The sequence below is a fragment of the Chiloscyllium plagiosum genome, chromosome 29 (assembly GCF_004010195.1).
Source record: "Chiloscyllium plagiosum isolate BGI_BamShark_2017 chromosome 29, ASM401019v2, whole genome shotgun sequence".
Taxonomy (NCBI): domain Eukaryota; kingdom Metazoa; phylum Chordata; class Chondrichthyes; order Orectolobiformes; family Hemiscylliidae; genus Chiloscyllium; species Chiloscyllium plagiosum.
This window is the reverse complement of record NC_057738.1, coordinates 40,158,079-40,175,534: the sequence shown is the minus strand read 5'-3', so window position 1 is coordinate 40,175,534 and position 17,456 is coordinate 40,158,079. Positions and strand designations below refer to the sequence as shown.

At 42.8% G+C, this 17,456-nt stretch overlaps 1 protein-coding gene across 2 annotated transcripts; it reads right to left on the bottom strand.

Annotated features, from left to right (window-relative positions):
* Positions 1–6,548: 6,548 nt before the first annotated feature.
* On the bottom strand, positions 6,549–16,182 carry rnf152 (ring finger protein 152). Of its 2 annotated transcripts, none has more exons than XM_043719614.1 (2): positions 15,937–16,182; positions 6,549–9,615 (listed from the first exon to the last, which is right to left on the bottom strand). In XM_043719614.1, the coding sequence occupies exon 2, from the start codon at positions 9,400–9,402 to the stop codon at positions 8,776–8,778; it is 627 nt and encodes a 208-aa protein (XP_043575549.1). In that variant the 5' UTR covers positions 9,403–9,615; positions 15,937–16,182; the 3' UTR covers positions 6,549–8,775. The 2 variants fall into 2 exon arrangements, with proteins under 2 accessions (XP_043575549.1, XP_043575550.1); XM_043719615.1 differs by lacking the exon at positions 15,937–16,182 and adding an exon at positions 14,925–15,589.
* Between the last annotated feature and the right edge of the window lie 1,274 nt (positions 16,183–17,456).

The window sequence follows — 17,456 nt, the reverse complement described above, 5'->3', positions numbered from 1 at the left end:
GGATTGGACATTCTGGAGGCAGGAAACATGTTTCCGCTGATGGGTGAGTACCGAACCTGAGGACACAGCTTAAAAATACGGGGTAGATCATTTAGGACAGAGATGAGGAGAAACTTGTTCACCCAGAGAGTGGTGGCTGTGTGGAATGCTCTGCCCCAGAGGGCAGTGGAGGCCCAGTCTCTGGATTCATTTAAGAAAGAGTTGGATAGAGCTCTCAAGGATAGTGGAGTCAAGGGTTATGGAGTTAAGGCAGGAACAGGATACTGAATAAGGATGATCAGCCATGATCATATTGAATAGTGGTGCAGGCTCGAAGGGCAGAATGACCTACTCCTGCACCTATTGTCTATTGTCTATTGATTTACTAGTTTGCATGTTTTTTGTTGGAAAGGCTGCAATGTAAATACACAGAGAGTCTACTGCTGAAAGCCTGTTTATCCACTTACACAGTTTCAAAAATCATTCATTCAATTTTGTACTGTTCCCCAGATCTCGGTGACTGTCTGGTTTACTTCACGGATGCACTGGCTCTGCTCAATGCCTGGGGCCTTCTGCCTCAGAGGAAACATTACTGCTACTGAGTCAAGGTGACACTAACTAGGTATGGGTGGCAGTGTGGTTAGCACAGGTGCCTCACAGCGCCAGAGCTGTGGATGACTTCTATGTGGAGTTTGCTCATTCTCCAAGCAGGTTAGGTGGATTAGCCATGGTAAGTGGAAAGACATGAGGATAGGGTAGGGGCATGGGTCTGCATGCGATGCTCTTCGGAGGGTCAGTTCAGACTGAAAGGGTTGAATGGCCTCTATCTGAACTATCGGGTTCCTGGTTCTAACATTACATCTGTTATTGCATCCAATATCAATACAGCATGATTCCTGTACAACACAGCATGAGTAGGCTGGTCAGAGTAAATGGAGAGAAACTGTTCCCACTGGTGAAAAGGAGCAAGCCAAACAGTCAGGGCAGGCAGGGACAAAGCAGAGAACAAGGTAAAATTGATAAATTATTTCAATGCAAGGCACCTAACAGGGAAGGCAGATGAACTCAGGGCATGGTTAGGAACATGGGACTGGAATATCATAGCAATTACAGAAACATGGCTCAGGGATGGGCAGGACTGGCAGCCTAATGTTCCAGGATACAAATGCCACAGGAAGGAAAGAAAGGGAGGCAAGAGAGGAGGGGGAGTGGCATTTTTGATAGCATTACAGCTGTATTGAGGGAGGATATTCCCGGATATACAGCCAGGAAAGTTATTTGGGTGGAACTGAGAAATAAGAAAGGGATGGTCACCTTATTGGGATTGTATTATTGACCCTCTAATAGTCAGTGGGAAATTGAGAAACAAACTTGTAAGGAGATCTCAGTTATCTGTAAGAATAATAGGATGTTTGTGATTGGGAATTTTAACTTTCCAAACATAGACTGGGACTGCCATAGTATCAAGGGTTTCGATGGAGAGGAATTTGTTAAGTATGTACAAGAAAATTTTCTGATTCAGTGTGTAGATATATCTACTAGAGAAGGTGCAAAACTTGACCTACACTTGGGAAATAAGGCAGGGCAGGTGACTGAGGTGTCAGTGGGGGAGCACTTTGGAGCCAGCGACCATAATTCTATTCATTTTAAAATAGTGATGGAAAAGGATAGACCAGATCTAAAAGTTGAAGTTCTAAAATTGGAGAAAGGCCAATTTTGATGGCATTAGGCAAGAACTTTTGAAAGCTGATTAGGGGCAGATGTTCGCAGGTAAAGGGACGGCTGGAAAATGGGAAGTCTTCAGAAATAAGATAACAAGAGTCAGAGACAGTATATTCCTGTTTGGGTGAAAGGAAAGGCTGATAGGTATAGGTAAAGAAATTGAGGGTTTGATTAAGAAAAAAGGAAGCATATGTCAGGTATAGAGGGGAGAGATTTAGTGGACCCTTAGAAGAGTATAAAGGCAGTAGGAGTATACTTAAGAGGGAAATCAGGAGGGCAAAAAGGGGACATGAGATAGCTTTGGCAAATAGAGTTAAGGAGAATTCAAAGGGTTTTTACAAATACATTAAGGACAAAAGGGTAACTAAGGAGAGATTAGGGCCACTCAATGATGCCTTTGTGTGGAGCTGCAGAAAATGGGGGAGATACTAAATGAGTATTTTGCATCAGTATTTACTGAGGAAAAGGAAATGGAAAATATAGAATGTAGGGAAATAGATGGTGATATCTTGAAAAATGTCTATAATACAGAGGAGGAAGTGCTGGATGTCTTGAAATGCATAAAAGTGGATAAATCCCCAGGACCTGATCAGGTGTACTCAAGAACTCTGTGGGAAGCTAAGGAAGTGATCGCTGGGCCTCTTGCTGAGATATTTGTATCATCAATAGTCACAGGTGCGGTGCCGGAAGACTGGAGGTTGGCAAACGTGGTGCCACTGTTTAAGAAGGGTGGTAAGGACAAGCCAGGAAACTATAGACCAGTGAGCCTGACGTCAGTGGCGGGCAAGATATTGGAAGGAATCCTGAAGAACAGGATATACATGTATTTGGAAAGGCATGGACTGATTAGGGAAGTCAACATGGCTTTGTGCATGGGAAATCATGTCTCATAAATTTGATTGAGTTTTTTGAAGAAGTAACGAAGAGGATTGATGAGGGAGCGGTAGACGTGATCTATACGGACTTCATTAAGGCGTTCAACAAAGAGTCCTGATGGAAGGCTTTTGCCCGAAACGTCGATTTTTCTGCTCCTCGGATGCTGCTGAATGGCTGTGCTTTTCCAGCACCACACTTTGGTTCGACAAGGTTCCCCATGGGAGACTGGTTAGCAAGGTTAAATTTCATAGAATACAGGGAGAACTAGCCATTTGGATACAGAACTGGCTCAAAGGTAGAAGACAGAGGGTGGTGGTGGAGGGTTATTTTTCAGACTGGAGGCCTGTGACTAGTGGAGTGCCACAAGGATGGGTGCTGGGTCCACTACTTTTCGTCATTTATATTAATGATTTGGATGTGAGCTTAAGAGGTACAGATAGTAAGTTTGCAAATGACAACAAAATTGGAGGTGTAGTGGACAGCGAAGAAGGTTACCTCAGATTATAACAGGATCTTGATCAGATGAGCCAATGGGCTGAGGAGTGGCAGATGGAATTTAATTTAGATAAATGCGAGGTGCTGCATTTTGGGAAAGCAAATGTCAGCAGTACTTATACACTTAATGGTAAGGTCCTAGGGAGTGTTGCTGAACAAAGAGATCTTGGACTGCAGGTTCATAGCTCCTTGAAAATGGAGTTGCAGGTAGATAGGATAGTGAAGAAGATGTTTGATATGCTTTCCTTTACAGGTCAGAGTATTGAGTACAGGAGTTGGGACGTCATGTTGTGGCTGTACAGGACATTGGATCAGCCACTTTTGGAATATTGCATGCAATTCTCATCTCCTTCCTATTGGAAGGATGCTGTGAATCTTGAAAGGGTCCAGAAAAGATTTACAAGGATATTGCCAGGGTTGGAGGTTTTGAGCTACAGGGAGAGGTTGAACAGGCTGGGGCTGTTTTCCCTGGAGTGTCGGAGGCTGAGGGGTGACCTTATAGAGGTTTACAAAATTATGAGAAGCATGGGCAGGGTAAATAGACAAGGTCTTTTCCCTGGGGTGGGGGAGTCCAGAACTGAAGGGCATAGGTTTAGGGTGAGAGGGGCAAGATATAAAAGAGATGTAAGGGGCAACATTTTCACACAGAGGGTGGTGCGTGTATGGAATGAACTGCCAGAGGATGTGGTGGAGACTGGTACAATTGCAACATTTAAAAGGCAAATGGATGGGTATATGAATAGGAAGGGTTTGGAGGGATATGGGCTGGTGCTGACAGGTGGGACTAGATTGGGTTAGGATATGTGGTCGGCCTGGATGACTTGGACTGAAGGGTCTGTTTTTGTGCTGTACATCTCTATGACCTCATGGTGAAATGAACAAGAATAAGACGACTACACGTGAAGTGATGAGAAACTTTTCCTTTCAGTGAGTATTTAAGGTATTCAATGGTTGAAGTATAGTGGAGGGAGGTTGAATTGAGGCAGCCAAGAGGGTATTTGATGATTGTTTGGATAGAAATGATGTGTAAGGTGTAGGAGGGGAAAGCAAGGGATTGGCTTTAGATATTGACATTCTCCAAAAAGACGTCAATGATAAAGGGGGATATCTGGATGCAGAGCTCCACAGTTTGTACCTGAATTATTTGATATTCTTTGATAATGGGTAAAGACAAAGTCAGAAGTCACACAACACCAAGTTATAGTCCAATAGGTATATTTTGAAATCACATGCTTTCAGAGCGCTGCCCCTTTCTTATGAGGAAAGACTGAGGGACTTGAGGCTGTTTTCATTAGAGAGAAGGTTGAGAGGTGACTTCATTGAGACATAAGATAATCAGAGGGTTCGATTGGGTGGACAGTGAGAGCCTTTTTCCTCAGATGGTGATGGCTAGCACAAGGCGACATGGCTTTAAATTGAGAGGTGATAGATATAGGTCAGATGTCAGAGGTAGTTTCTTTACTCAGAGAATAGTAAGGGCATGGAACGCCCTGCCTGCAACAGTAGTAGACTTGCCAATTTTAAGGGCATTTAAATGGTCATTGGATAGGCAGATGGACAAGAATGGAATAGTGTAGGTTAGATGGGCTTCAGATTGGTTCCACAGGTTGGCGCAACATCGAGGACCGAAGGGCCTGTACTGCTCTATACATTGAGTCTAGGAATTGGGAGGTCATGTTGTGGCTGTACAGGTCATTACTTAGGGCACTTTTGGAATATTCTGTTAAATTGTAGTCTCCCTGCTATAGAAAAGATGTTGTGAAACATGAAAGGGTTCAGAAAAGATTTACACGGATGTTGCCAGGATTGGAAGATTTGAGCTGTAGGGAGAGGTTGGGGCTGTTTTCCCTGCAGCATCGGATGCTGATGGATGATCTTATGGAGATTCATAAAATCATGAGGGGCATGGATAGAGTAAACAGACAAGGTTTTTTTTCCCCAGGTTAGGGAAGTCTAAAACTAGAGGGCACAGGTTTAAGGTGAAAGGGGGAAGATTTAGAAGGGAGCTTAGGGGCAACTTTTTTCATACAGAGGGTGATGTGTGTATGGAATGGACTGCCAGAAGAAGGGGTGGAGGTTAGTAAAGTTACAGCATTTAAAAGGCATCTGGATGGGTACATGAATAGGAAGGGTTTAGAGGGATATGGGCCAAGTGCTGAGAAATAGGACTAGATTACTGTAGAATATCTGATCAGCGTGGACAAATTGGACCGAACAGTCTGTTTCCATGCTTACATCTCTATGACTGTGATCACAATTAAAAAGTATTTGGATATATACTAAGAGGTGGAAACAACCAATAGGGCAAGGGCTTGATAGTGACACTCGACTCTTTTACAGCCAACACAGACAATTGTTCAACCAGCATTCTTTGTACCACAAATTTCTGTAACTGTCACCCTTCAATGAATTTCAACCCAAAAAAAGGAATACTTTGCACAAAGTTGCCTAATAAATCACACCACTGTATGTTGCCCAGATAGCACAGGGTGAGATGATGAACTGTAACCATTTCTCTACTCCCCTTAATGCCCCAGCCAGTGAATAACTGAAATACCTCAGGACTGGTGAAATGTAGAAAACAGAAAGTAACTGTTTTTGTTGGCCTGACACCAGCTTCATAAATTATTTTGAAATCCACATTTTCTGACTTTCAACCAGGAAAGAATATACTATGGCTCACCACCATTTCTACAAGATAAATAGGGATGGGTAATAAATATTGGACTAGCCAGTGACACCCAAATGAATTTTAAACAATTATTTTTCTTTCACGGCCTGTAGCCCATCCCTAATTGCCCCGCTAGACCATTTAGATAGCAATTAAGAGTATGGGTCTGTGGGTCTGGAGTCATGTGTGGTTGAGATGGCAGATCTAATTCCCTACAGGGCAACAATAAACCAAATGCGTTCCTATGGCAAATTGAATATAAATTCACCAGGCATCATGGTAGGATTCAAACCTATATCACCAAGCATTAGCCTGGCCTCTAGATTATTAACCCAACACCACTACCTCTTTGCCAGCATCTCAAAATAACTTGCTAACACTTCCAATTCGATTTATGGTAAGGTGATGGGTTAAGTTCCAAAGTTTCCAGTCTGACACAGTGCACTTTCATTGTTTAGTTAGGGACAAAAACATAGAACCAGAAGGCCATTTCAGTGAGCTTTTTGTTTGTATCCAACATGCCCGATGGACAGAAAATTCAGATCCACAACGACAGAACTGCCCCTGTTAAAAAATAAAGTCCTATTGGTGCAGATTTTGTATATCACAGTTCCTTGTTTAGTAAATAAAATCCCAGGACAAACATTATTCCACTGGATTGTGGCAGACAATGAAATTCAAAACAGAAATCCTACAACGTCACTTTTTTTTTGCATATTTGGAGGAGTAGAATATCATTTAAGGAAATGACATGCTACAGGAATGGATGTTCTGTGTGTTGCTTGAATAAATAAATAAATTGGAAGACGTTGATTGAAGTTTATTATAAACTCTCGCGTAATGTTGTTAAGACAGCAGAGTCACAGTACAGTGGTCTAGTTATGATCAATGCACTCCTTACAATCGTTATTAAACAAAAATGAACATTTTACAAATAAGAGGCAGATTTCGAACACCGCTTCATAAAATAATGGGTCCAAAAGGAGAAAATAAATGCCCTATTGCAACTCCATGCATTTTTGTTCTTCTACAAGAGCACAAAGACAATACGGCAGTCGGCAAAAAGCTTCACCTCTTACTGGAAAAACTCAACTTTTGGCAAATTACCATAGGCATGTGTACGCATTGGCAGTTCATTCACCTCAGTTTGCTTAGTCACAATGACATCATTTCAGAACAAATAACCCTGTGAGAAAGGTTAAAACCATTTCATAACATGTGCAGACAGCAGTGATTGTGGGGTATTAGCTGTGGCATATTGCCGGTCTATCAACCACTTTTGTTTAGTTTGTAAGAAAGCAGATTTGCTACCACTTGCATCCACTGAGCTAGCACAGACCTATTTAAATCCGGATATATAGTTACCAAATAGGGTATTAAGACAGTGCACTGAAGTAACAAGAAAAAAAATGAAATAAACAATATCTCCATATACCCAATTGGTAAAATAATTTCAAGAGGAACTTCTGCACTTTACTGCACAAACCTGTCCCAAATTACTATTTACAAAACCACAGGGTGAAACTGTGTAACATTTTGAATTAATAAGAATGTTAACTTCTCATTAAGAAATATGGAAAAATCTAAATTAGAACAGAGTGCACAAACATACTGTAACCACAAATCTGAATACAGCTTGACAAGACATCCCTAATATTGCAACCCAGCTCCATCCATGATACCTCATTTCATTTTCCTGTCATGTCATCTCAAGTCACAAGGGGGATCATTCTTCTCTCTCTACATTAACTGCATCACCAAACGTTTGTTTTTGTGATATTCCTTGTCACTTTCAACAAGGCTATTCAGCCCTTTTCAACAGTTAGCACCAAACCACAGGGCACCAAATGACATCCTTAAAGACGAATGAATTAACACTTGTTTGTTCCTCAAGTTAGAATGTAATGCATTCAGAGACAAGTAATTTTAATAAGCCTGGATGATTCATACAAAACCCTAAACAGCCTGAAAATCCTAAATATATAAAACCAAAATCAGCTTTTGACACATAGTATGTTTAATAGATTAAAATATTCACTTTGCTATGTAATTCACAATTTGAAATTCATTTCTAGCTAAAATGATGTCCAATTGGACATAACAAATATGTTTTCTAAGTAGATGAACTATCATGTACTCAATTATGAACTGAAAGAATGCATCATTAGGGTTCTGTTTAGTACGAGCTAAAAAAGAATAACCACAACCCAATCTACCATTTATGTTAACAGTTGCAGACATCTAAAATATCGCAAACTCTCTAGTTAACAACTGACCAAAAGTGTCTAAATTTGTGTAATTCTTTATGAGTATATATCACTGTGATTAGTACAAGACTTTAAAAATGCTACACTTGTATATACAAATCTGAAAAAAAATTAAAAACTAGATTAAGCACAATTCCAACAATCAATTTATAAATTTGAAACTGAAAAGTACTGACCAATTTATTTAAATAAAATGATTGTGTTTTCAGTTGACTACATTTCTATTCAATCCAATCCCAGATGCTGGTGACAAAATGTGAGCTTTACCTCTGCAGGAGATTGCTACAACTCAAATGAATAACAATGAATTAAAGTCCAGGTTTTGACAGGATTGTCCAGAATTTGCTGCATAAACTGATGTCTATGCTAACATCAACAAATGGATTCAAGTTACACTGTGAGTACTCTTATTGCATTTCCCATTAAAAGGAAGGCTACAGTTAATAGTGATTTAGAAGTACATCATCTTGTAAAAAGAAATTGCTTTCTAATTGTGCATATTTTCTAACTCCAGAGGCAAAACCCTACAAAAATCCACCAAAAAGTATATTTGGCGGCTGAACGGTCAGATTACACCTTAACTGCAAAGCACTTCCCAAATGAATCATTCTTGTAGCTTTATGCTTTTATTCAACTTCTTCAGGAATCGGTCTGTAGTCCTTGCTTTTTAAGAGACTAAATGCTGTGCGTTCTTCAGTCCAGCCACTGGTTGGTGTCCTGCAAGTGGGTAAATTCTGAACACCTTTCACAACTCGATAGGAGGTTTCAGCCGCAGGAGATGGCGGTGAATCGCTTTGATATGCACGACATGTTGTGGAGGACGATGCCAAGTAGGAAAAGGAGGACACACGCCACGAGGAGAACAGTGCAAACGCCTGAGCAAGTGGATGTTTTCACACCATCCTGGCCCTCCTCCTCTTCCTGGTCCTCCCTGGATCCATGTGGCACCTGGTGCTGTCGGGGCACCTGCTGCTGCTGATCCCCGGGGATGAGCACGGCGGTTACAGCCTTCCGCTGATTCCCCGGCAACAGTCGGCAACTGCTTTCCCCTGGCAACAGGGCATTCTCCTTTGTGACAGTCAGCGGGACCATGTAGCAGCCGCTGGTCGGGAGCCTAATAAAGACCGGGGTGCGCTCTGATGTGTGAGGGATGCTGATCACAGTGATGATTTCTGGGTCGTCAGGCAGCTGAGACACAGACAAACTGGGAGAGAGTTTGGTGACACTTCGACACCAGGGACACATCAGCTCCTTCTGACTGCTCCTCATCTGCTGAAGGCAGACAGAGCAGCAAGTGTGCTTGCAGTCCAACTGCTTCGGGCGGCGATGTGGACTGTAGTAATTAAAACAAATCTGACATTCCATTTGTGAATCTTGGGAAACTGTCTCCATTGTCACGCTGGCCACAATCTCTGCCCCTTTCAAAGAGAATTCAAGGCTTCCAAGAACAGTTCAGCTCTTGCCGTGTTTTTTTCCCCTCCCTTGAGGAGCCCTGGCTTTCGGGTTTTAAAAGGTTTTTCGAATCTTTATGTGGTTCTTCAGGAGGGAACCAGTTGTACATGCACTGTCACTTTCAGCAAACACCCAGCTGATTTCTTTCACTCCCTGTGAAAGAAAAATAATAAAGATAAGACTGAAGCCAATTTCGTCATTAAGAAGTGGCCATGTGCTGGGTGGTACTTATGGGCAGTCCTTACAACCCTTTGTTCCACATTGTGAAGTGAACTTGTCTCTTTCATTCCAAAATGAATAGGTAACCGACAACAGCTTATGTTGATAATTGCACCTTTAACATGATAAAACATGGCATGCTACTTCAGAGTCATCACTAACAAAATATGCCACCAGACCACAAAACCAGAAACTTGGTCAAACAGGCAGGTTTTAATTAGGTGTCTTGAAAAGGCAGGAAAAATTTAGGAGGAAATTGCACAATCTGGGCCCAAGATAACTGAAGGAGCAGCTACAGTGATACTGTGATTAAAATTAGGGACACTCAAGTGGCCATAACTAGAGCCGCACACAGATCAAAGAAGGGTGAAAAGACATTACAGATAATATGGAGGGGCAAGGCCATGGGTTTGAAAATAAGAGTGGGAATCTTAAAATTGAGATTTGCTTGACTGGGAGCCAGCATAGCTCAGAGAGCAGGCGGTGACCCAAGTCTGCAGCGTGTAGAATTTGGGAGCCAAACCACCAGTAACTGGAACAATCTAGAGATAATGAAGGCATAGAGAGTAGGTAAGCTGATTCAGGGACGAAGTCAGGTGGTCTCAGTGACTACGTAAATTCAAGATCAGAACTTCATCTCAGCAGCAACTGTGATAAACAGAGTGGCTTAACTTCACACTGTTGCTAGGGAGAGGGGTGGAGTGAATACATTAGGGAGAGGAATTTGGAGCAGGGTTTGAAAATGCTTCAGTCTTCCCCGTACAGGTCCAACTGATCAAAGAGCAGCACTCTGAAAGCTAGTGCTTCCAAATAAACCTGTTGGACTATAACCTGGTGTTGCGTGATTTTTTAACTTTGTACACCCCAGTCCAACACCGGCATCTCCAAATCAGTACAATTAGTTCTTCTATAACATGATGGTTGTGTCTTGTACAACCCTACATTATAGAAAAACTACACTTTAGAAACAATGCTTAAAGTGTTGGCGATATAATTTGCATTACAACCAAATCACATTTTAAATAATTGTACTTTGGAAACAATGTCCCAATTCATCAATCACATTGTAGCAAATTCAGGTTAATGGAGCGTACATTATAGCAGAATGACCTGTATTTAATTGGAAGAAATTCCTGTTCATCCAGTACTGGCTGTCAGATAGTCACATACTTAACCATATTGAAATCTTCCCAAATCCCAGTTATCATCAAACATTTCATTGCACAAGTTTAAAGCAAATTATTCATTAAATATGGAAAATATCTCCACTCAGTGGTCTAGTGGTAATGTCATTGACTAAGGTCAAATCCCACCACAGCAGCTGATGGAATTTAATTTCAATTAATTAATCTGGAATACAAAGTAATAGTGACAATGAAGCTATCATTGTTGCAAATGGTTCAGTAACACCCTTCAGGGAAGGTCACTGCCACCAACAAAAACCTGAAATTGAGGTACTCAGCAGGTCTGGAAATATCTGTTGAAAGAAAACCCAAGTTAACATTTCAAGTCCAGTGATTGGTCTTCAGAACTGGTAACTACAGAAAAGCAACTGCTGTCCTTACCTGGTCTGCCCTCCACATGCATCAACATAAGCAACTCATTCATTTTCTCATTCTTTAATTCTTTATTTTATAGATTATTGATATTTTTATACCATCCTATGAGCTGCTCAATTCAAAGCAACAAAGGGTGGCTTTGCCAGCAACTGCCAGGTTCCATCAAAGATGAGGAGAAAGTGAGGTCTGCAGATGCTGGAGATCAAAGTTGAAACTTTATTGCTGGAACAGCACAGCAGGTCAGGCAGCATCCAGGGAACAGGAGATTCGACATTTCGGGCACAGGCCCTTCTTCGGCCTGTGCCCGAAACGTCGAATCTCCTGTTGATTCCTGAAGAAGGGCCTGTGCCCGAAACGTCGAATCTCCTGTTCCCTGGATGCTGCCTGACCTGCTGTGCTGTTCCAGCAATAAAGTTCCATCAAAGATGAAGACAGAAGAATATATTAGAGAAACGAGTAAAAGTGAGGAAGTGGTATGCAACAGATTAGATTCCCTACAGTATGGAAACAGGCCCTTTGGCCCAACAATCCACACTGATCCTCCAAAAAGAGTAACTCACCCAGACCCATTCACCTATCCTACATTTACCCCCGACTTGGCAACTTAGCATGGCCAATCCACCCTAAACTGCACATCTTTGGATTGTGGGAGGAAACTGGAGCACCCGGAGGAAACCCACGCAGACAGGGAGAGAACATGCAAACTCTACACAGTCGCCTAAGGCTGGAATCAAAGCCGGGTTCCAGGCACTGTGAGACAGCAGTGCTAACCACTGAGTCACCGTGCCACCCCTATGCTGCCCCATTCCATTTGGCATAGCCCAGTTGGACTGTCTCTTATTAATTCACAGGATGTTGATTCCACAAGCCAGGCCAGCATTTATTACCCGTCCCTAATTGTTGAGTCAACCATATTGCTGTGGGACTGGAGTCACATGTAGGCCAGACCAGGTCAGGGCATTAGGGAACCAAATGGGTTTTTTTTCCAACAATCAACATAGGAATCAAGGTCAAAAAGTGTGGTGCCGGAAAAGCACAGCTGGTCAGGCAGCAGTTGAGGAGCAGGAGAGTTGACGTTTCGAGCATAAGCTCTCTCCTCCTCCTTGGAGCTGCCTGATCGGCTGTGCTTTTCCAGCACCACACTTGCTGACTCTGATCTCCAGCAGCTGCAGTCCTCACTTTCTCCAAAGGTTTCCAGGTCACCACTTGTCTCTTAATTCCAGAAATTTTGCTTTTGAATTTATGTCACACCTCCTGCCATGGCAGGATTCGAATCTGGATCCCCAGAACATCACCTGGGGACTCTGGTATGTCTCAACAAGGAAGAACTAAAAAGAAAAGACAGTCACCCTGACTTTATGTTACGCCACATGCTGTCTCACTGACACCTGCAGCGTTAAGTCCCTACTTTTGTACTGAATTCCCCACGCAATAAACGTTAGTTTTCCTAATTACTTGCTGTGCCTACATACTAATTTGTTGAGATTCATGCACTAGGACATCCAGATCCTTTTGAAACTCCGAAATTTTCAATCTCTCATCATTTAGATAATATGCTTTTTCCTGACACATTGGACAATTTCACATTTCCGCACAGTAAATTCCAATTTACCAGCTCTTTGTCCAATCATGAAGAAACAGCCTATTTGAACATCCTCTCAGACAGGAATAATTGGTATCAAGAGACCGCAGAAACAAAAAATACATGTGCGCACGCACACACACACACTTCCATCTGGGTTCTGCATGAGTGAAAAGATTGCAATCAGTAGAATGTGGTTTTCTATCTAGAAGGATAGTATTCCAATAGTTCTTTCATGAAATGAAATGTAGAAAATTATTATATGTCAACCATAAATCAAAAGCACTTTCCTGTCACAGAAGACAAGGTTAAAGATTTTGCAAACATTATTCTGTGTATTCCAGGTCGGTGGCCATTCAAACTGTGGGAAGCAAACAGATTTCATAGGTGGAGCCATTCACTATTTGCAGTTGAACTAATTTCCGGTTATTCAGAGAAATATTTCATATTTCTCTCCAACATGTGGCTTGTTTGTCCTTCCAGAAGGAAAGATTACAGCCACAAATGTTACTGAGTTGCAAGGGGTCCAAAGACAGATTTACCTTTCACTACTTCAGGAAACCAAAGCAAAGAAATATTATTTTGAAACAAGTTACTGCTGCATTGTACTCAAACATAGCAGTCAAATTGCGCACAGCAAGCTCCCACAAACTAAAATGAAATAAACGGTCAGATAATCTATGACACAATGTGGGAGATAATTATTTGAGGAGAAAGTGAGGACTGCAGATGCTGGAGATCAGAGATGGAAATGTGTTGCTGGAAAAGCGCAGCAGGTCAGGCAGCATCTAGGGCACAGGAGAATCGACGTTTCGGGCATTAGCCTGAAGAGGAGATAATTATTTGTCAAGCCAGCTGCTCGGCTTCACTTTGAATAGTGTCACTGGTCTCGGATGTCAAGGCAGCTTTGGAAGGGCCTCAGTTTAAACATCTGAGAGACAGCATCCCCAACAGTGCAGCACTCCCTCAGGATGACACTGAAGTGTCAGTCTTTGTGGCTGACAGATGAGAATGCTATCACTGAACAAAGCCACTGTTACCTCACATCATCCATTAACGCAACCACCTGATGAAGGAGCAGCGCTCCGAAAGCTAGTGCTTCCAATTAAACCTGTTGGACTATAACCTGGCGTTGTGTGATTTTTAACTTTGTACATACACCCCAGTCCAACACCAGCATCTCCAAATCACACTCCCATTGTTATCTGTCTCAATAGCAGGAGGCTGGTAGAAGGGTCAAGAAGTAGAGGAAACCAGAGTCAAAAGCAAAGGAGAGAGTGGAGTATTTCAGATCTGGAACATGTGTGCAAGGCAGTCTCAATTATGGTTTTCAAAAGATTTACAGCAGGCAAAAATAAAAGTGCAGGGCTACAGCGGGAAAAGGAGAAAGTGAGCACTGCAGATGCTGGAGAGCAGAGTCGAGAGTGTGGTACTGGAAAACACAGCAGGTTAGGCAGCATCCGAGGAGCAGGAGAATCGACGTTTCGGGCATGAGCCTTTCATCGGGAATCAGTGGGAAAAGGTCAGGACTGCAGCTATACAAGTAGCTCTTGCAGAGAGAGAGATAGCATCGAGACTAAAGGCTGAATGCCTTCCTTCTGTGCTAAAATTCTTTTGTCAATTCTTTGTTCTAACAGCGAGCAACAGAAACCCTCCCAACATATGAGGAATACTTGACCTGTCAAAGCCAATGTCTCTACTTGACCCATCTATTTATTGTTCTGGAGAAAGTATAGGCAGGAGGTGTTAGGCAGGGTGGTGGTGGGCCACACTTTGGTGTTAAAATGCATTGTGACAGACTAAGCAGTATAACCAAAATGACATATTCCTCCTATAGCAAGTTGTTCTTTTTAGAAAAAGTTAAACAATTACAAACAATTGAAAATATTATTTATGGTAACCCAAAAATGCATACTTTTTTAAAGAAGCAAAGTAAAACAAAATTGCACCTATTAGATCGGTAGTGCCCTCAATCCCATTTCCTGTCTGACAGTTCTGTTACACAATGCCCTCTATAGCACAGTACAGTGAGACCCATAGACTGAATAGACCTGCTTTGTCTCCTAAGTGTCCCGTATTTAAAGCAAATATTAAACCATTACTTTAAATCCCACGAAAATATCTGGACCAATATAAATGCGACACTTTTTGTTTTTAACCGCGAGGAGGCAGATGTTGGGTCTCGCTGGATGAAATTTCTTTCAGATCTAAAAAGGATTTGCAAAGCACCAATCCAACATGCAGATATTGTCACTTTTCCACACAGAGTCACGGGTCCGGGGATTTTTGCGATGTGCTAATTAAAGGGAGTCTTCAATTGATACCGATAGGAATTTTCCAGCCGTTTGGACCCTCTGCTTTAACCAAAACAGCTTCACGATTGCAGACATTTCTGCTCCAAAATCAGCAGGCTGCTTTTTTTTTGTTGGATGTTCCTTCTCCACCTGATTACATCTAAAAAAAAAGCCTTCGCTAAATATGCAGAGGAAAATAAAACAAGGGCAGCGAGATTAGGTAATGCCAAGGCTGCTGTATTCATCTGAAGCTGACCCACTTGACGGTCCGAAGTATTATTTTGTGGAGTAAATAAACTATTATAGATCGCATCAAATCAATATGTCCAAGGCTTCATCACAATTGTGGGAGATGGGTGTATCTCCCGCTGTTTTCTTTTTTGGTGATGTTTACATTAATCCACAATGCAGCGCTGACGAGCACTCGGCCCATTATACGCGTGCTTTCCCCCTTACCCCACCACCCAAACCGCATCTCCTGCTCGCAAAGCTCGCTTTATCTCAGCAACACTGGGCTGCAGAGGGTTTAGTAGCACTGCACGTCAATAAGCCCGCCCCACACCACAGCTCCGCATCTTCATTCAGAAGTTGCGATTATTTGGGTCAGCGATCCCTTCTCCGTTGCAAAGTGCAAAACGTCCCCGTGAACGACCCCGACCCTCCCTTGCAGCCTGTATTGGGCTTCTGACCAGCAGAATATTGCATCTGCTCCAGCGCAGCAACACAAGTCACTGACAGCTCCCCTGCCTTGCAATTGCAGCAGGAAGCAAACATGCAAACCTCCCAAAAGAAATTGTCCGGAGAACAAAAACACAAATACCTTCAACAAGCTCTGATACCACTTGCAAGCTTGCTGAGATTTTCACAGATTGAAGATTCTCTGATGAGTGAATGCCTGTCTCTTTATTTACTTATGTTTTCTCTGACGCCCGACTGCTCTGCAATTCTTCCCCCCACCTCTCTGGAAATTGCTGTCTGTCTGTGTCTGTCTGCTCCCACTAGCTGGTGCAGCAGCCGCCCGTGCAATCCGTCTAATCCGCCGCTCCAGCTCCACTTGTCTGGCAGCTTCCTCACCCAGCGCTCGCCTACATGTCCCTTCACTGGGTCGCGGGGCACGCCGGGAAGTTGTAGTTCCACAGCCGGCCCCTCCCTCTTGGCCGGCCACTGCAGAGACTACAAGCCCCAGATGGCCCTGCGCCAGCCTCCCCGGGCTCACCCAGCTGATGCAGGTGAGGGACGCTCATTGTTCCCCTTTGATTGACAGGTCACTGGGCAGGTGGAGCTGCTCATGATTGACAGCTCGGTCCCTGCACAGGTAACAGGCTCTGTATTTAGAAAGGACATATTTACAATGCAATGGGAGACAATTTCTTGAATGCATGTAGCGTGCTTTTTCCCGTTTGTAGCTGAGCTGTCACCTAAGATTGGCATTTTGGGCTGTGAATTGAAAGCATCAATAAGAACGCCATGCTTTGCAAACAATCAATGTACATTCAGCTCCAATTTCAACGCTTGCAAACGGTCAAATAAGCCCCCCCCCCCCCCCCCGCACACCTTCAAAAGGCTGCAGATCTCGCTTCCTTCCCTCGCTGAGAGGTCAGCAGTGCATTTTATGATTTCATTCTTAAACTACAGGAATACATTCGGGTTTTGTTTTTAAATACGCCGTGTAAAGATAACAAAAGAAAAAGAAAATGCTTCCCCTGGGGTTGTCCACTTGTGGCAAGAAAGAACATTTCATTAAAACGATATTGGGCAGATGCATTTCCACCTGAGGAATAAAATGCTGTAACCGTGCAAGAAAGATAAAGGTAAACTATGTAAAATGGTTTCACATTATTTCCCATACTATCTGTCATGTTTATAACGAGAGAAGGGAATAATTCAGTGTGTACATTCTGCACGAGCGGTATATTGTTGCATGAAGCTTTGATCCTTCTCTGTATTGCTTCTCCTCCTGACCTAGCACTGGTTTCATTGCATTCTGCCCTCCCACTGAACGTCTGCAGCTCGCAGACTTTACCATCCAGCAACAGCCAAGGAGTTAATGACCATCAGCACAACTAGGAGTGGGAAGATGAGCTCAGAATGGTCCAGCAGACAATTGGGAGGCCATTCAGCCCATTGTATCTGTGTTGGAGAAGAGGAACATTGTTCTGTGACTGCACCACTGGGAGACACTCTGGGCATTGAAGGGTATCTGCATGCCACTTGGTGCTAAAAGAAAGTTGGGGTGGGGGGTGAGGGGTACTCTTTCACTGATGGTGTTCTCTACACCCATCCCAGTTTGGATTACATATTGTGCCAGAGGGATAAAAAAGTCTTGGTTTCAGAATGTCG